Source organism: Canis aureus, chromosome 25 (genome assembly GCF_053574225.1).
Source record: "Canis aureus isolate CA01 chromosome 25, VMU_Caureus_v.1.0, whole genome shotgun sequence".
Lineage (NCBI taxonomy): Eukaryota > Metazoa > Chordata > Mammalia > Carnivora > Canidae > Canis > Canis aureus.
Window position 1 is genome coordinate 3,173,275 of NC_135635.1, and position 17,525 is coordinate 3,190,799.

The 17,525-nt window shown below is 61.7% G+C and overlaps 3 protein-coding genes and 1 long non-coding RNA gene across 8 annotated transcripts in view; 2 read left to right on the top strand and 2 right to left on the bottom strand.

Moving 5' to 3' along the window:
- FIGNL2 (fidgetin like 2) overlaps positions 1-4,829 on the top strand; it is a 28,022-nt gene extending 23,193 nt beyond the window's left edge. Inside the window, exon 2 of the mRNA XM_077869987.1 lies at positions 1,918-4,829. Coding sequence (XP_077726113.1) covers positions 1,929-3,965 — 2,037 coding nt within the window. The 5' untranslated portion in view covers positions 1,918-1,928 and the 3' untranslated portion in view covers positions 3,966-4,829. The remainder of the gene's footprint in view (positions 1-1,917) is intronic.
- Positions 4,830-6,163: 1,334 nt separating this feature from the next.
- Positions 6,164-8,519, bottom strand: LOC144296795 (uncharacterized). Its single transcript, XR_013363751.1, has 3 exons — positions 6,993-8,519; positions 6,341-6,426; positions 6,164-6,215 (listed from the first exon to the last, which is right to left on the bottom strand). It is a non-coding gene; the product is annotated as an uncharacterized LOC144296795 (long non-coding RNA).
- Positions 8,520-8,686: 167 nt separating this feature from the next.
- TMDD1 (transmembrane and death domain 1) lies at positions 8,687-9,990 on the top strand. The gene has a single exon (XM_077869994.1). The coding sequence runs from the start codon at positions 8,711-8,713 to the stop codon at positions 9,668-9,670; it is 960 nt and encodes a 319-aa protein (XP_077726120.1). The 5' UTR covers positions 8,687-8,710; the 3' UTR covers positions 9,671-9,990.
- A 502-nt stretch (positions 9,991-10,492) lies between these two features.
- The window catches only part of SCN8A (sodium voltage-gated channel alpha subunit 8), a 179,016-nt gene continuing 171,983 nt past the window's right edge, over positions 10,493-17,525 (bottom strand). For all 5 annotated transcript variants that reach the window (XM_077869992.1, XM_077869988.1, XM_077869993.1 and 2 more), the window contains exon 27: positions 10,493-17,112. In XM_077869992.1, the coding sequence (XP_077726118.1) occupies positions 15,965-17,112 (1,148 nt within the window). In that variant the 3' untranslated portion in view covers positions 10,493-15,964. The remainder of the gene's footprint in view (positions 17,113-17,525) is intronic.

A 17,525-nucleotide genomic window follows, 5' to 3' on the forward strand; every position in this document is an offset into this window, starting at 1 on the left:
CCGGGTTGGCCCTTGGGGGCTTTCCAGGAACCCTGAGGCTCTGCCCACGATCGGGCAGCTCCGGGAGGCTGAGGTGGTGCGTCTGCAACGCCTGGCGGGTGGTGGGCGAGCGGCAAGCAGGACTCACTGAGTGAGCCCCACCTGGGTTTGACTACTCCCTGCGGCGGGCGCGGGCGCGGGGGGGTGGGGGGGTCTCACCCATGGCCTGCCCCTTAACTGCATTAGGTTTGAAAGTCGGGACCGGTGTTCTAGAGGGCAGGGCTTGCGGGGCTGGGACAAAACCACCATCATATTGCCTCCGAGGTGAAGTCAGGGTCACACATACTGTGTCTGCCAGGTGTCTCATAGGAAAGTATTTTCAGATGGCTTTAATCCTGGGATGCGCTGGGCAAGGCAGGTGGCGCAGACGGGGTGCCCTGGAGGGTGGCCCTGGGGGTGTCCCCGGCAGGTGGCCCTGGAGGGCAGTCTGGAGGGTGACCTGGGAGGGTGGCCTGAGGGGTGCCCTGGGGGTGGCCCTGGCGGGTGACCTGGGAGGGCGGCCCTGGAGGGTGCCCGGGGGTGGCCCTGGCGGGTGACCTGGGAGGGCGGCCCTGGAGGGTGCCCGGGGGTGGCCCTAGCGGGTGACCTGGGAGGGCGGCCCTGGAGGGTGCCTGGGGGTGCCCGGGGGTGGCCCTGGAGGGTGACCCTTGGGGGTGCCCTGGAGGATGACCTGAGAGGGCGGCCTGGAGGATGGTCCTGGGGGTGCCCCCCGGAGGGCGGCCCTGGAGGGTGGCCCTGGGGGTGTCCCCGGCAGGTGTCCCTGGAGGGCAGTCTGGAGGGTGACCTGGGAGGGTGACCTGGGAGGGCGGCCTGAGGGGTGCCCTGGGGGTGGCCCTGGCGGGTGACCTGGGAGGGCGGCCCTGGAGGGTGCCCGGGGGCGGCCCTGGAGGGTGCCCGGGGGTGGCCCTGGTGGGTGACCTGAGGGCGGCCCTGGAGGGTGCCCGGGGGTGGCCCTGGCAGGTGACCTGGGAGGGCGGCCCTGGAGGGTGCCCGGGGGTAGCCCTGGCGGGTGACCCTCGGGGGTGCCCTGGAGGATGGCCCTGGAGGATGACCTGAGAGGGCGGCCTGGAGGATGGTCCTGGGGGTGCCCCCCGGAGGGCGGCCCTGGAGGGTGGCCCTGGGGGTGTCCCTGGCAGGTGGCCCTGGAGGGCAGTCTGGAGGGTGACCTGGGAGGGTGGCCTGAGGGGTGCCCTGGGGGTGGCCCTGGAGGGTGCCCGGGGGTGGCCCTGGCGGGTGACCTGGGAGGGCGGCCCTGGAGGATGACCTGGGAGGGCGGCCTGGAGGATGGTCCTGGGGGTGCCCCCCGGAGGGCGGCCCTGGAGGGTGGCCCTGGGGGTGTCCCCGGCAGGTGGCCCTGGAGGGCAGTCTGGAGGGTGACCTGGGAGGGCGGCCTGAGGGGTGCCCTGGGGGTGGCCCTGGCGGGTGACCTGGGAGGGCGGCCCTGGAGGGTGGCCCTGGGGGTGTCCCCGGCAGGTGGCCCTGGAGGGCAGTCTGGAGGGTGACCTGGGAGGGCGGCCCTGGAGGGTGCCCGGGGGTGCCCGGGGGTGGCCCTGGAGGGTGACCCTTGGGGGTGCCCTGGAGGATGACCTGAGAGGGTGGCCTGGAGGATGGTCCTGGGGGTGCCCCCCGGAGGGCGGCCCTGGAGGGTGGCCCTGGGGGTGTCCCCGGCAGGTGGCCCTGGAGGGCAGTCTGGAGGGTGACCTGGGAGGGTGACCTGGGAGGGCGGCCCTGGAGGGTGCCCGGGGGTGGCCCTGGCGGGTGACCTGGGAGGGCGGCCCTGGAGGGTGCCCGGGGGTGGCCCTGGCGGGTGACCCTCGGGGGTGCCCTGGAGGGTGGCCCGCAGGCCCTCCGCAGCCGCCCCCCCTCCTCTGCCCGCAGCTCTGTCGAAGATGCACTGGACACCGGAACACGCCCAGCCGCTGAGCCAGTGGCCGGAGCAGCACCTGGACGTCTCCTCCACGACCCCGTCGCCGGCCCACAAGTTGGAGCTGCCCGCCGCGGGCCGCCAGCGCTGCCACTACGCCTGGGCGCACGACGACATCTCCGCCCTGACGGCGTCCAACCTGCTGAAGCGCTACGCCGAGAAGTACTCGGGGGTCCTGGACGCCCCGTACGAGCGCCCGGCGCTGGGCGGCTACGGCGACGCCGCCTTCCTCAACGGCGCCAAGGGGGACCCCGAGGCCTGGCCGGCGCCCGAGCCGCCCTACCCGCTGGCCCCGCTGCACGACGGCCTCGCGGGCGCCAAGCCGGGCGGCGGGGGCGGCTCGGGGGGCCTCGGGGGCGCGCCGGCCTTGGCGGGGGGCCTGCCTGAGCCCCTGTACGCCGGCAACGCGTGCGGAGGCCCCGCGGCGGCGCCCGAGTACGGCCCGGCCTACGGCGCGGGGTACCTGGCGCCCGGCTACTGCGCGCAGCCCCCGCCGCCCCCGGCCGCGCTGCTGCAGCCCCCGCCGCCGCCGCCGCCGCCGCCGCCGGGCTACGCGCCCCCGGGGCCGCTGTACAACTACCCGGCGGGGGGCTACGCGGCGCAGCCCGGCTACGGGGCCCTCCCGCCGCCCCCGGGCCCGCCCCCGCCGCCGCCCCCGGGCCCCTACCTGGCCTCGGGCCTGGCGGCGCCCACGCCCCTGCCCGCGCCCCCGCCCCCGCCCGCCTCCTACGGCTTCCCCGGGGCCGGGGCCGGGGCCGAGGCCGGGGCGCTGAAGCGCAAGGCCGCCGCCGAGGGCGCCGAGGGCCGCTACCGCAAGTGCGCCTACGAGCCCGCCAAGGCCCCCGCGGCCGACGGCGCCCCCTACCCCGCCGCGGACGCCGGCGACTGTCGGGGCAACGGGTTCCGGCCCAAGCCGCCGGGCGCGGCGGAGGAGGCGGCGGCCAAGTACGGCGGCGGCGGCGGCGGCGGCGGCGGCGGGGGCGCGCTCAAGGGCCTGGGCTCCCCCGCCTACGGCCCGCAGCTCGAGCCCTTCGAGAAGTTCCCGGAGCGCGCGCCGGCGCCGGGCCCCCGCGGGGGCTTCGCGGGGCCGCCGGGGGAGCCCCCCAAGGGCGCGGCCCCCGGGCCCGCGGAGCTGGCGGCGAGCGAGATGCTGGACTGCGGGCCGCCCGTGCAGTGGGCCGACGTGGCGGGCCAGGCCGCGCTCAAGGCGGCGCTGGAGGAGGAGCTGGTGTGGCCGCGGCTCCGGCCGCCCGCCTACCCCGGCGGCCCGCGCCCCCCGCGCACCCTGCTGCTCTTCGGGCCGCGCGGCGCGGGCAAGGCGCTGCTGGGCCGCTGCCTGGCCACGCAGCTGGGCGCCACGCTGCTGCGCCTGCGCGGGGGCTCGCTGGCCGGCCCGGGCGCCGCCGAGGGCGCGCACCTGCTGCGGGCCGCCTTCGCCGCCGCGCGCCGCCGCCCGCCCTCCGTGCTCCTCATCAGCGAGCTGGACGCGCTGCTCCCGGGCCGCGACGACGGCGTGGCGGCGGCGGCGGCGGCGGGCGCGCTGCAGGCGCCGCTCCTGGCGTGCCTGGACGGCGGCGGCGGCGGCGGCGGCGCGGGGGCGGGGGCGGGGGCAGGGGCGGACGGCGTGCTGGTGGTGGGCACCACGGCGCGGCCCGCGGCCCTGGACGAGGCCACCCGGCGGCGCTTCGCCCTGCGCTTCTACGTGGCGCTGCCCGACGCCCCGGCGCGCGGCCAGATCCTGCAGCGGGCGCTGGCCCAGCAGGGCTGCGCGCTGAGCGAGCGGGAGCTGGCGGCCCTGGCGCAGGGCACCCAGGGCTTCTCCGCGGCCGAGCTGGCGCAGCTGTGCCGGCAGGCGGCGGCCGGGGCGGGCCTCCCGGGGCTGCAGCGGCCCCTCGCCTACAAGGACCTGGAGGCGGCGCTCGCCAAGGTGGGCCCCAGGGCCTCCCCCAAGGACCTGGACTCGTACGTGGAGTGGGACAAAATGTACGGCTCGGGACACTGACGGCGCGCCCGGGGGCCGCGGGGGCAGCCGCCCGTCGGCGCGGGACCGTGGCCTTTACGCTCGCGGGGCCGGGGGAGGGCGGGGGAGGGCGGGGGCCGCCGGCCGGGGCCGCGTCGCGGGCGGGAAGGTGCTTCTGCCGGGCGGATCGACGCCACGTGCGCCGTGTACTCAGGTTTCTCCTATTTATTGCGGACGGGAAGCTGCGCAGACCCGGGACGGGCCGGCCCCCGGGGCCTAGGAACTCCTGCGCCCCCGCCGCGGCCGCGCCACGGCCCTCTGGTCTCGGCTCGCTGAATCCCTCCCTCCTCCCCCTCCCCCCTCCCTCCTCCCCCCCCCCCTGCATTCGCGTGGTTCTCTCTCTCCGTGGCGCTGTCACTGACCTCCTCGCTCGCTGGCCCTGGCCCTGTTTCCCTTCCGCTCCCCCCTTCCCCGGCTCTCCATCCATCACCCCCATGCTCCTGTCCCCATCCCTTGCTTTCCAGCCTGTTTCTCTTGGTCCTTCTCATTCAAAAGAATGCAGTGTCCGTCCCTTGGCAGGAGATCTAGAAGTCCAGGGGCCGAGGAGGAGGGGCTGGGGAGTTCCCTCCCACCCCGTTATCCCTCACCCAGCTGTATCCTTGGGTCTTGCGGGGGGAGGGCTAGCAAAAAAAAAAAAAAAAAAAAAAGAGAAAAAAGAAAAAAAAGAAAAGGAAAAAAAACACCCAAAGAAGGGTTTTTGTTTGTTTGTTTGTTTTGAGGGGGAAATCCCAGAAATGTAGCTTGTTTAATATTTTAGGCCTCTTATTTTTGTAAGATGTGTAGAATTTGCTGTTTTTCGTTTTATTTTGACAACTCAGGAAGAAACTGACCTCAGAAAGAATGTTAGACTTTGGCTGCTCTCCTGCGTGTTCCCTGCCCCCGCCCCCCCACCCCCTTGCCCAGGGAGCAAATGCTCCCAGAAGTCCCGGACAGTGAAGGTTGTGGGGAAGGGGACAGGAAGACCCAGAGCCCCGCTGAAACCCCTGCTCTTCCTGGGACAGAAGCGGAATGTATTTCTAGGGCTTCCTCCCCGGTCAGGCTGGAGGCAGGGGCGTAGGGAGTGGTTTGTGGGATTTGCGAGAAGAGGTAGGTGGTCCTGCTGCGCTCCTCCTGAGCCCCATCCCCCAGCTAGTGTTCTCTGTTTAGGGCCATCCCGAGGGATGCTCCCTGCCCCCTCTTCCGCCCCAGATCCAGAAAGAGAGGGCCGAGCGGGAAGGTGCCCTGGGCAGAAAGGCCCCCCAGAGGCCGTCTCACGCGGTCCTTCCTTCCCTCGGCAGCGGTCCAGTGTGACGCGTGTTAGGAGTGTTCCCTCCAGAGAGAAGCCGGTGTGGCCACGGGTCTGGGTGGGCACACACCCGACTACAGCCTCAGGTTCCCTGTGGGTGGGGGGGCTCCAAGGAGGAGCGGGCACCCGTTACAGAGGAACCCTCTCTCACTACCCCAGGGTCCTAGCTTGGGGGATTCGGGGGCTGCCAGAGGGTGAAGGAGACGGGCACACTGTTTTTCCCTGACCTTGGGGGTTTCCCACCCAAACTTTGCACCAGAAGCCAGGCTTGGGGGCCCTTCCTTGTGAGAACAGTGTTCCTCCCCTTCCCAGCAGCCTTCCCTTGGTGGGGCTTCAGCCTGTCTCTCTCCCCCTCAGGGAGCCCATCTCACAACTCTGACCTTTGCTCCGAAGTAGGGTGCACGTCCTCACCCCCCTCCTGTCTCCCCCCTCCCCTGCTCGCCCGCCCGTATAGCTCCTACAGTCTCTGTACCATTTCCCACTCCCAGCTGGAAAGGTGTCCATGGGGGACATTTCAGGTGCCAAGGTGCTGAGGGCCTGTGTGGGCCTAGGGGTGCTAACGGGAAGGCTGCTGTTTCTCCCTCCTCCTCCTCGGTCTTTAGGGCCCCCTCCCCTCGGAGCTGGCTGGCTGCAGGGCTTTGGTGCCTCGCAGGCAGTGGGCGCTGCCGTGAAGGGCCCTTGGGGAGCAGGGCTTGAGGAGGTTCTCTCAGGTGTGTGTATGTGGGGGGGGGATGGAGGGCATGGGGAGGTGGGGTTGGGATCCCAGCCTTCCCTTCAAGAGGCAGGCAGCTGGGCGTCGCGGGAGGAGCTCACGGAGACCCAGGGCCGCCACCGCCGCCTCTACTGGCCTTGGGGAACTTTGCACAAGGAGACAGCCCCAGGCTACTAGCACCTACCTCGTGGGCACTGGGCGGGTGGGGGGGAGGGCAGGTCCAGCTCCGGCAGTGCTGGGGGGGCATACCAAAGAATCCAGGGGCAGGGGTTGGGGGAGGGCAGACTTGGCAAGCTGGCCCTCCTCTTCTCTACCCAGCCTGGGGTTGGGGTCCTCTCCTCCAGCTGTAACCAGTTCTACCTCATTTTGCTGCGTGTTGTACATGGACGTATTTATCTCCTGTCTGACGATGCTCTGCAGTTGTGGTCTGTCTACCTCAGAAGAGACTGTATTTTAAAAGAAAGTATTACACAGTATTAAAGCGATGACATGTGGTTTCCAGAGGATTTCTTGGGGGGCATCAGGATGTGGGGGGCCCTCTGGGGAATGCCTGGGCATGCATCCAGGTCTGCCATGGGGGTGGCCCTGTGGGCGCTTCTAGTCCTTTACTTGGGGACTCCTGTTACTCATTCTGGGACCGCAAGTGGCTCCCAGGCACGGGCAGGTGAAAAGCCCCAGGGTAGGGGAGGCCCCCCTGCAGTTCTAAGCTCCCAGAGGCTCAGAATTGGGGCTGATTTGTGTCTCTGGAGTCTCAGAGTAGGAGGGGAAAGAAGGGCTCACGTGTCTGGTGAATGAGTGAATGGAGGAAGAAATGAATGCATGGAGAAGGGGGGGTGGAGGGGAAGGGGCACTCAGGATGTGGCCAGCAGCCCTTGTTGGCTAGAGCCAAGACCAGATTCAGGGAGGGAGGGAGGGAAGGGGGAGGGCAGGGTCGGCGGACAGTCTCCAGGGGTCACGGGGGACCCTTTGCCCACCAGCGCCCCCCAAGTCCCACGCTCTGCCAGCTCCTCACTCGCTGAGAGCCGGAGGAAACCGGGAAGGAAGATCCTGCTGAAACGGCTTACGGAGATGCCTGGGAGATGCCTGTCGGAGGCGATGCCTGTCGGAGGCGTTGGGCCTCAGCTTCCGGAGGTCCTCGATGCTCTAAGCCAAATAGCCGCCCAGGCCGCAGAGGCCGTGGGGAGCGGTGCGCGCCCACGCGTGTGGGCTCAGGCCTTAGGCGCACCCTGGGCGTCCAGGGGGCCGGGCCAGCCCTCGGGGAGAGCCTGCCCAGCAAGCAGTTTCTCCTCGGGGAGAAGCAGCCGCGAGCCTGGATGCGGGGGCTCCGGGGCATTGCCCGGGACTCCACGATGCCAACCCTCGTGGCCCTTGGAGGCCCGGAGCTCCCCGACGCCCTAGTGGGTTTATCACGCACCTCGCCTGTGCGGACCCTGTGGGTGTAGCGCTGAGGACATGGGGATGGGAAGCACGGCCACCGTGCCCGCGACAGGCCGTGAGGAGAGCTCACAAATGGATCACCTGATAATAAACGGATCAAGCTGCCCGGGGCGCGGGGGGAGGACCCCACATAAAAATTTCATGTGCTCCCATCTGGGAGAGTACTTGGTATGTGGCAGACACAAATGCTGGGTAAGTCCTTCAATTTATCAATTTCCAGACCAACGTCCCAGTGGAGGATGCAAAGGCTCCCTTGAAACCAGAAACAAAACCCAAACAGGTTAGCTCAAGAGTGCCCGCAAGAGCCCCGGACCCTGGTGTGCCGTGGGGAGGAGGTGGCGGGGTGTCCCTAACTTCCTGGACGGGTAGGGAGGCCTGAAAGTGCCATAGGTGTGATTTGTTCAGGGTGGGGAGTGCGGGCAGGGGTGCGGCAGGGGCTGAGGGGAGAGGCTGGAGGAATCACTGGGCGTGCAGCCCTGCCTCCTGGGGACCTTTCCCGCCCACCGGCCCGGTGAAGAGCTGAGGCCGAGATGAAGGTCACGAGTGGACAGGGCCTGAGTCCCATGTTAAGAATTCACACACTGAGCCAACGGATCTTCACTCAACACCTGCTTTGCACTAGTTGCTACAGGTGGACCTTAGGGCCCAAAGGAGGGGACAGTAGGAAGGCGGAGCTGCAGCGCCCGTAGGAGCAGAGGAGGGGGCCGCCTACTGCAGGGGTGAGGGCACCGGGGCCAGGGGGCTTCCCCAGGAGGCTGCAGGCCAAGATCCAAAGGAGAGCCAGAGGCAGGCTTGGCGAGTGGGGCCCTGGTGGGCGGAGGGGGCGCCTAGGGCGAGCCTTATCCAGGGGTGAGGGTGCGCAGGCACCTGCGGGAGGACGGGCGTCACTGGGTCTCTAAGCGTTTGGTCTTCAGCCAGAGAGGTGGGGATCGGGCGCTGGGTGACGGGGGGCGAGGGGCCGAGGGCCTGTGCCGGAGCTGAGGGCTGGTAAATGCATCGTCACCGAAGTGGACGATTTGGCAACGGGCGCCCGGCCTCAGGCAGGTGTTTCCATACAAGGGCCGGGGATCCCAGCCTCCCGGGGGACTGGGTGTCCCCCCACCCCCACCCCCACCCCCACCCGCAATTGCTTTCAGCTCTGGCTTCCGGGTGCTGGGGGGCCCCGCGTGGCTGCCCCGCCCCGCCCCTCCCCCACCCCGCCCCTCCCCCACCCCGCGGCCGCCCCGCCCCCACCCGCGGGCGTTCGGAGCTCCTCCGGCCACAGTGGGCGCGGCGGTGAGCACAGGCGGGGCGATGGCGGCGCGGGCGCTGGCGCTGGCGCTCTGGGGCTGGGGCTGGGCGCTGGGCCCGGCGGGGACCCTGGACGCCATGGGCCCCCACGCGGCCGTCCGTCTGGCCGAGCTGCTGACCCCGGAGGAGTGCGACCATTTCCAGTCGCTCCTGAAGACGCCGGAGCCGGACGTCGAGGCCGAGCTGGCCCGGCTCTCCGAGGACCGGCTGGCCCGCCCCCGGACACCGGGCCCCACGTCCGCGCCTCCCGGCGGGCGGTGGCGGTGGCGGTGGCTGCGGCGGGGGCGGGCGCGGGGGCGGGCGCGGCGGGCGGCGGCCGAGCCGGCGGGGGAGTCGGAGGGCTGCCGGCAGGCGCTGGCGGCCTGGTTGGTGGACGAGGCCTCGACCCTGCCTTGGGACCGCGTGGCCCGGGCCCTGCGGCGCAGCGGCCGCCCCGACGTGGCCCGGGAGCTGGGCAAGAACCTGCACCAGCAGGCGACGCTGCAGCTGCGCAAGTCCAGCCTGCGCGACCCGGGGCCGCCCGCCGGCCCCGGCCCCGCCCCCGGCCCCGGCCCCGCCCCTCGCCCGGCCTCAGGCCCCGCCCCCGGCCCCGGCCCCGCCCCCGCCCCGCGCCCCCGCCGCGCCGCGCTCCCGGAGCCGGACTGGGACGCGCTGCAGCTGATCGTGGAGCGCCTGCCGCAGGCCCCGTACGCGCGCAGTCCTGCGGGCTGGGTCGGGCCCCTGGCGCTCGGCCTGGCCACCGGCTTCGTGGGGGCGCTGGGCGCGGGGGCGCTGCTCATCCCGCTCACGCTGTGGCTCACGGGCGGCGACGGCCCCGGCCCCGGGCCTCCCCGGCGCAGGCCGGCCCGGGCGCGCGGCGGGCGGGAGGCGAGGCCGCTGCTGCCTGCGGGGCCGCTCGAGCCGCCGCGGGCCTGGGCTGCACCGGGGCGCCGCGCCCCCTCGCCCCCGTGTCCCCGGCTGTGACCGGGAGCGCAGCCCGGCCGCGTGCGGTCTTCGCAGGGTCATAAACGTTGGAGATACACAAAGCGGGGAGCCGGCGTCGGTTTGTTGGAAGCGGCCGCATCGCCCGCGGGGCCGCCCGTGGGAGAGGGGGGCTGGGTGCCCGCGTACCGGGGCGCAGGCCGGCCCTCCCGCTCGCAGCTCGCGCCTCCGTCCCTCGCAGAAACTCGTGCACCGGCAGCTCGCGCTGAGTGAGCGCGGACTCTGCCAGGCCCGCGCCAAGGGGCCCCTGCGGTCTTTGGGGCCGAGGAAAGCCGGCGTGCACACCCCCCCCCACCCCCCCCACCCCCGGTGCACGGGAAGAAACCGGCCACGTAGCTAGTGGCATAGGCGGGGCTTTGAACCGGAGCTGCCTGGGCCGAAAGCTGAACTCCACGGAGTGACCTGTGACCGGTGAGGCCAGACCAAGAGCAAGACGTGGAGCTGCAGTTCACCCCGAGGCCCGGCTGCAGTGTGCAGGGTGGCACAGCCAGCGTGTCCCCGCCTGCAGCGGCTGCTGCCTGCAAGCTGCTCTCCCCTTTCAGGCCAGACCTCCCGCAGGGGGCAGTGACCCCCACCCTACCCCAGCCCCAACCTGTCCCACCCACCTGGGAGGCTGGGGCCCCCCTGCCCATCCGGGGAGCCGGGCCTGGGTGAGCCCTCCGACTCCGTCCCCTGCCACAGGGAAGGCAAAGAGGACAGCTGTGGGGGTCTGGCCGGGTGGGAGAGCTCGGCTCCCCATGCACCCCGGGGGGTGGAGGGGCTTGGGTGTGAGAACAATGACAGAAAGACAGGCCAGTCCAAGAGGAGAGTTGAAAACAAGATTGACGTAACCCTTTATTGCAAATTCTAAAGTAAAAAGATGTACAGTACAAAGTAAAATTGAAATTTCAGACTATAAACTTCCAATCCACTTATGCATTCTCATTTCTCAAGCATTTCTGCCATTTCCGCGTAAACGGAACAGGGAACAAGTCGAGGGGGTGAGGGAAGGAGGAGATACAGCAAGGGGAAGAAATTAAGTGTCTAGAATAATCACAAACCCCAGAAGCAAGTGAAAGGAAAGACATTTTCTCGACCTGCTGTCCTGGTGATGAGAAGCGGGGGTGGTTGGAGCAGTGCAGTTTAAAATGGCTCTCAGAATAGCAGCATTTATGTACCATTTCGTCTTCCTTAAGTCCAAATAATACTTGGCCCTTCCCTAGTGCCTTTGCCTCTGTATCTCAAAACACGTTACAAAACATTTAGTTAAAGCCTCACAACACCCCTGTGAGGTAGGTCAGTATTATTATCCCCATTTTACAGATGAGGAAACTGAGGCACAGAGAGGTTAAGTGACTTGCCCAAGGCCACACAGCGAGCCAGTGGTTGAGCTGGGGATGGAACACAGTTCTGTCCCTTTTCTGGAACCACTGGACCACGCTCCCCTTTACCTATATACATTCTTCACACACACACACCACACGTGCACACCCGCCCACCCCACCCCCACTTGGCCTCTATGTACAGCAAACAGCAGTGGGGGGCAGGGGCAGGGGTGCCTCAGGAGCGGTTCAGTGGAGGAAGTCTCGGTCGCCTGGGAAAGGGAATCCAAGGAAGCACGGAGCTGGGCCACAGGGCGGCCTCGGTGCACACCTTGGGCCCCTCCCGACCCAGACTTCCTCCTCCCTCCTGACGTCCCCCTGGCTGGCCAGTTGCAGCCGACTCTTTAGGGGGTGGGGGTACCTGAAAATGAACGAAGCTTTTTGCAAAACTTTGGGCAACATCTGAGAAAAGAAAGAGGCATCGTTACAGAAGATGCCCGGGACTCAAGTCACAAAGTCGCAAGCCATGGCAAGCTCCCCTCCGGCAGGCCTGGGGGCTGGGGCCCAGGGGAGGGGGGGGACTGACCTACCAGCCATCTCTCTCCGGAGCGGACTAGAGTGGGCACTTCGAAATCCTCCTGAGAGTGTTCCTGGACGGGAGATGCGGCCCAGAGCGGGTGTCCCCAAAGCAGGGCGGGGTTGGGGGAGCGGCGCCCCTCTCCCCTGCACGAACTGGCCGTGGGGGTGCGGCGGGCAGGGCCCAGCATTAGCTAGCAGAGTGGAGACTGGAGGCAGCGCGCTCGCCGAGCTTTGGGGCATCAGGATAGTTGTTTTTAGTTTTGTTTTTGTTTTTTAACATACTGGTGAAAAAGGCAGAAGTGAGGCCGCCGGGCTGGGTGGGCTGACGTCATCTCTGGGGGCGCTGCCAGGAGGACTGGTGAAGAGGGGGTTTCGTGGGCCCTGAAGCACTGGCCCGGGAGGGGGAAGGTCGCCACGTGCAATGGGTGGGTGGGTGGGGGGCCCTGGGGGGTGGGGGACGTGGGGGGCAGGACCTTGCTTTTCTCTCCAATCTCTCCGCCTCGGCCACAACCTTGCGAGAGACCCTGATCTCTCTCCCTCCTGTTCCCCTCCTTCTCCCAAACGGGCTAAGGTCCCGATTCCCAGACCCCTCCCAGGACTCAAGAATCGGGAGAGTCAAGCAACAAACGGACACCAAGACAGGCTTCCCTTGTACGGTAAAAAGGGTCATTTTTATTTTGTTTCCTTTTGGCTTATAGTAGTGATGTACTTTTTTTTTTTTTTTTTTTAAATCATGTCTCATTTAGAGCAGTGTTGGCCTCCATGCATTCACTAATACACTAATCTTCACTAGTGGTCTTTTACAAGTTTACATTGGTTGCGGCGGAAAAGAAAAGAACTTTGGGCACTGTCGTTCCAGGGGCTCTGACTGGGAGCTTCTGTTTACGTCTCCCCAGTCAACTTCTGATGCCAAAAGTGGCTCATCTAGAGAAGTGGGAGTAGGTCATGTTGACTCGGGATGGTTTTGCTGCTCTCGCCCTCTGCTTTAAGTCATGGAGTCTCCTCAGCCTCAGCAACAAGGAGGTTAAGGAAAGAAGAGGGGAAAGTGTTTTTCACACACAAACCAGCAACCGGGTCAGCTGCTGCTCAGTGGCTTTGGCTCTGCATTTTAAATTAACAGCATCACACGCGTCTTTTTGCTTTTTGTCCTTTGTTTAAAGGTGGATTGTGGAGTATAAATACTGCACCAAGGACCTGGCTACAAAAAATAAATATTTATATTATATTTATATATCTATATATATATATGTGCAGTGATACTGTGGCTGCTGCTGCTTTTTGATTGGCTTCGTTAATATTTGGCAAAGCGTTGCCACTTACCCACTCAGTGAAGGCGGACAAAAAACGTCGTCACTGATTCTTTCAGTTCAATGCCTGTTAACTGCGGGTGTAAACTGCTGGTGATGGTGTCATTTACTACCAAAGAAGTGTGGAGCAGGGCGGGTGAGTGAGCGTGAGCGAGCCAGTGGGTGGAGGGAGGCGGGTGAGGGAAAAGAAGGTAGGAAAAGTTAAAAAAAAAAAAAAAATGTTGAAACATCAGATAGAGTAGGGGTGGCTTCTTCCCTATGAAGCTGGCTGATGGGTGTCAGATACCAAGGCCCATGTGTGTGCGACTGAGGAGATAGCTGCTGGGGGGCGGGGGGCGGAGGGGGAAGGTCAGATCTTAGAAAAACCTCATTAATATGCTCTAGTAGCTTAATGACATCACTAGCATGAGCACTTGGGGGTACCGAGCGGGATCTTATAGCTCTGTTGCCCATCTCAAGACCTAAGAACAATTATGAAGTTTAGCCAAATCTTGCATAGAAGTGGTTAGAATTTATTGCACATTGGAACAAAAATATATATTTTTTTGTTGTTTTGGAAAAGACCATTAGCAATAAAAAATTTTTTGTCTGTCTGTCTGGTTTGGGGATGTACATTGGCTGACAGCATCTAAGTTCTAAGAAGAAAGAAAAGTATAAAAAATAAAAATAAACATGACAATGGCATAAGCCAGAAGCCATTTCCTATTTAATAAGTTAATAATTTGTATTTACAAAAAGGCATGCCAATAAAATAAAATGATATATTACAGTATTTATAATTCTCTTAAAAAGAATAGCCACACATGTCAGCTTCTGTTTTGTGCTGTTTACGATGTAGCCTGTACATGTTACTATACATTCGTCCTAGCAGTTAGCAGGGTCACTGAGAGAAATGCTTTTCCAACCTGGTATTGGGTGTAGTACAAAAGTTCTACGGAGGAGGCCGCAGAAGCAGGCTTACAAGAGCTGGGCAGAGTTTCTGATGGTCCAACAAGATAGAAAGCTCTGCTTACTGCCTTGCTGTGGTTTGTTCTACGCAAAACTAGTCAGGTGGATGGTACGCTCACACCAAAGTGCTTCTACTGCAAGGCAGATTGGTGTGTCTGATTACGGGGTGCTCTTAGTCCCCCTCTAATTTATGGTTCAGGAAGAATTTATTTTGATTTGGTTTGCATGCTCAAGTCTCTCCTCGTTCCTAGTACAGACTTCCTGACACATCCAACTGCAGCATCTTGGCTTTGGGCTCTAGTTATCAGATGAGAACCCCCTGGACTACTGTCTTCCCTAAAGCGGGAGATGGATCGGAAGACACGGTGCTCCCCCCAAAGCCACCCTCCAATGACAATGGGCAGGTCGCTAAGCAGGCAGCACAACTGGGCTGAAAGGGAAATGTGCTGGGGGAAGCTGGAACATCTTAAGAATTAATATTAAGTCGCTTTCTCATGAGCGTCAGTGCAATAAAGAAACCAGGTGGGCTTGGTTCAGAGGCGGCTCCATCTCTACCTCAGGTCCCACCAGTGACTATTTGTTCTATAACACACAAAAGAAACCACAGCCACAGCCCCAGTGCTGCTGCCCTCACCCACCGCTGTAGGTAAGGGAAGCCCTGCTTGGTGGAAAAATGAGATGGAGGCAAGAGGAATCATGCAGTGTGTGAGCTTGTGACAACCCCTCTGTAGAAGGGAGAGGCCTGTTCAGAAGATCTGCACCCCTCTCCAGCTGGAGCCAAGCCCGGAGAAAGCCACAGTGCAGAAGGACATGACACTGAATGAAGTGAGCACCCCAACCCCCAAGGAAAGTTTGTTTTAAGTTCCCCAAATTGCCCCCTAGAGATAACATGCCACTTTGAATAGCACTTTTATCTCTGCCCCAAATAAGTGTCAGTTCTCCAGTATGAAGGCTAAACGATCATCATAAATATTGCAATACAAATGAACTTTTTTTTTTGATTTTTTTGTTTTTAGCCCTAGGATTTGGTTTTACAGTGACATTATTAATACAAGCCATTCAAGATCAAAGTTTCCCCACGGAAGGGACACAGAGCAGCATTAAATATAGTTCATCTTTCAAAATGTGCAACAATGGCTGTATGTTAGAGATGTCTGTTAAACATATACACACAACGGATCCATCTGCTTGTTGGATTGGGTTTGTTTTTTGTTGTTGGTGGTGGTGGTCAATTGGTTGGTTATGTTTCCCTACCCAGAAGGTGTATGAAAGACTTCTAAGAATTCATAAGGAATTGCAGCGGGTATGGAACTCTTACCATTTTTTTTTCTCCAAATACAGTGAACGGTGCAGGGCTGGGTCCTGTCCAAAGGCTGACCCAGTGCAGGGGACAGGATTAGTAGTGTCCTGTGGTGTATGGTTCTCATGCATGACTTCTGATCACGGCATGCCATCATGCAAATCATTTCTACGCATTGAACGAGCACAATGTTTGGAATCGGCCTGAGCAAGTCCTCCTCAGCCTGAAGAAACCTGATTGTTTCCCCCACCCATCTCCAAACCACGTGAAGCCCATGTGGAGAAGATGCGGTTTATGTCAAAGAAACTGACAATTGAATGACACGGGCTAGATGTGAGTGTGAGTGTGTGTGTGTGTGTGTGCGTGTGCGCGCGTGTGTGTGTTTTCTTTTTGCTGCTTAGCTTAACTAATGTAAGAATGCAAATATAGTTTGCATGAACAAACAAACTTTTAAAGTGATGCTTTCTGCTTCTGAGAATCACCAAAATGAAAAAATAAAATCCATTTGGCTGCAACGGAAATATGCTGGTCCCGGCAGCCTCTCCTCTGGTTTTTGTATCCTGTTGGTTTTGTCCTAAGTTGCATTGACTGATGTGAACATGCAGTAACCACCTGCCCAAGCATTAGAAAATCTGTGAGTCCAGGGAGCAGGGTCCTTGGCCCTTGGCAGGTCACTGCTCAAGATGCAACCGTGTTACATGGTAAGCAGACTACGTTTGGTATAGATCTTCAGGTTAAAGTGTCTCCACAGCTGTTCTGCATTGATAATATTCAGGAAGTTTGTAAACAATCTTTCACTTGCGAGTTTTACATCTGTACAATATTTGATTTTTGCTTTCCTCTAACACTTGGATTCTCTGACCTCTTTTTGTCTTTTGGCCCTTTCCCTTCTTCCTTCCTCCGCCCGTTGCTGTTTCTCCTTCTCAGGCTTAGTTACACTGTCATAGGACGGGAGGGAGGCTGTGGACGGGGTGCTCTCTTTTTTCTCCCGGTGTGTGCCTCCGTTCTCCAGCTTATTGGAAGTGGTCTTTTTGCAAATGAAGCCCCGCCTCGCTAAGTGTCCCCGGTAGGCGCGCTGTAGGACCACAGCCGACACCTCCTCCTGCTTGCGCCGCAGCGTGGTCGTGATCGGCTCGTAAGACACTTTGGAAGGATTGGATGCCACGAACCGCTCCTCCATCTGCTGCCGGAGGATGTCCAACTCCCCGCTATCTCCCAGGACCCGCTTGGTAAAGGCAAAAAGGATGTCCAAGCAGTGGATGCGATCCCCGCTGACCATTGGCAGATCCATGGCAATGAGCTCGATGGTGTTGGGCTTGGGCACTCGGAGAGGGTGCTCCAAGGCATCTGCAAAGTCTGCCAGCTTACAGTACTCGATGAACTGGGTGGCATCGGGGTCAAACTTCTCCCAGATCTCATAGAAGGTCTCAAAGTCGTCCTCACTCAGAGGGTCTGCACTTTCCTCTGTGGCTACACTGAAGTTCTCCAAGATGATGGCGATGTACATGTTCACGACGATTAGGAAGGAGATGATGATGTAGCTTACAAAGAAGAAGATGCCCACTGAGGGGTTCCCACAGTCTCCCTTGAAGCCACTCCCTGGGTGTTCCTTATCCAGACTGCAGTCAGGGGGGCGGTTTAGGATGGGCAGCAGCAGGCCATCCCAACCAGCCGAGGTTGTGATCTGAAACAGGCAGATCATGCTGTTGCCAAATGTCTCAAAGTTGAACATGTCATCTATGCCAGCCTCGTGCTTCACATATGCGAAATTGGACATCCCAAAGATGGAGAAGATGAACATGACCAGGAAGAGCAGAAGGCCAATGTTGAACAGAGCAGGCAAGGACATCATTAAGGCAAAGAGCAGGGTACGAATCCCTTTGGCGCCTTTGATCAGACGCAAGATGCGCCCAATACGGGCCAATCGGATGACTCGGAATAGGGTTGGGGAAACAAAGTATTTCTCAATTATATCAGCCAGGAACATTCCTAAGAAGAGGACAGAAGAAGAAATGTTACTGAGACTGGAGACCCCTTTCTCTTAGGTCACCTGACACTGGAGCCCTTAAGTTCAAAGGACTTCATAGAATGAGTGCCTTGCCATTGAGTCTGAATTCTCATGAGGAAAAAAGAAAATCTCATGTTTCAAACATATGGAAAAGCAGAGAAAACAATAAAATAGACATCTATGCACCTAACATCCAGATTTAATAGATGCAAGTATTTTGCCAAATTTGCTTCCTTTCTTCAACCACAATCCGGGAGATGGTGCAGTATTATTCCAGTTTCTTCATAATTTTGCTACGTATGAATCCATAACTATCACAGATAGATAGTATGATAGCATCGTAGCATCCTATTATGTTGAAAGAATTATACTGTATCTATCTTGTTAGAGCAAG

Bases quoted from the DNA above. Each gene is read 5' to 3' on its own strand.
- TMDD1 (XM_077869994.1), top strand. From the start codon at position 8,711: ATGGCGGCGCGGGCGCTGGCGCTGGCGCTCTGGGGCTGGGGCTGGGCG.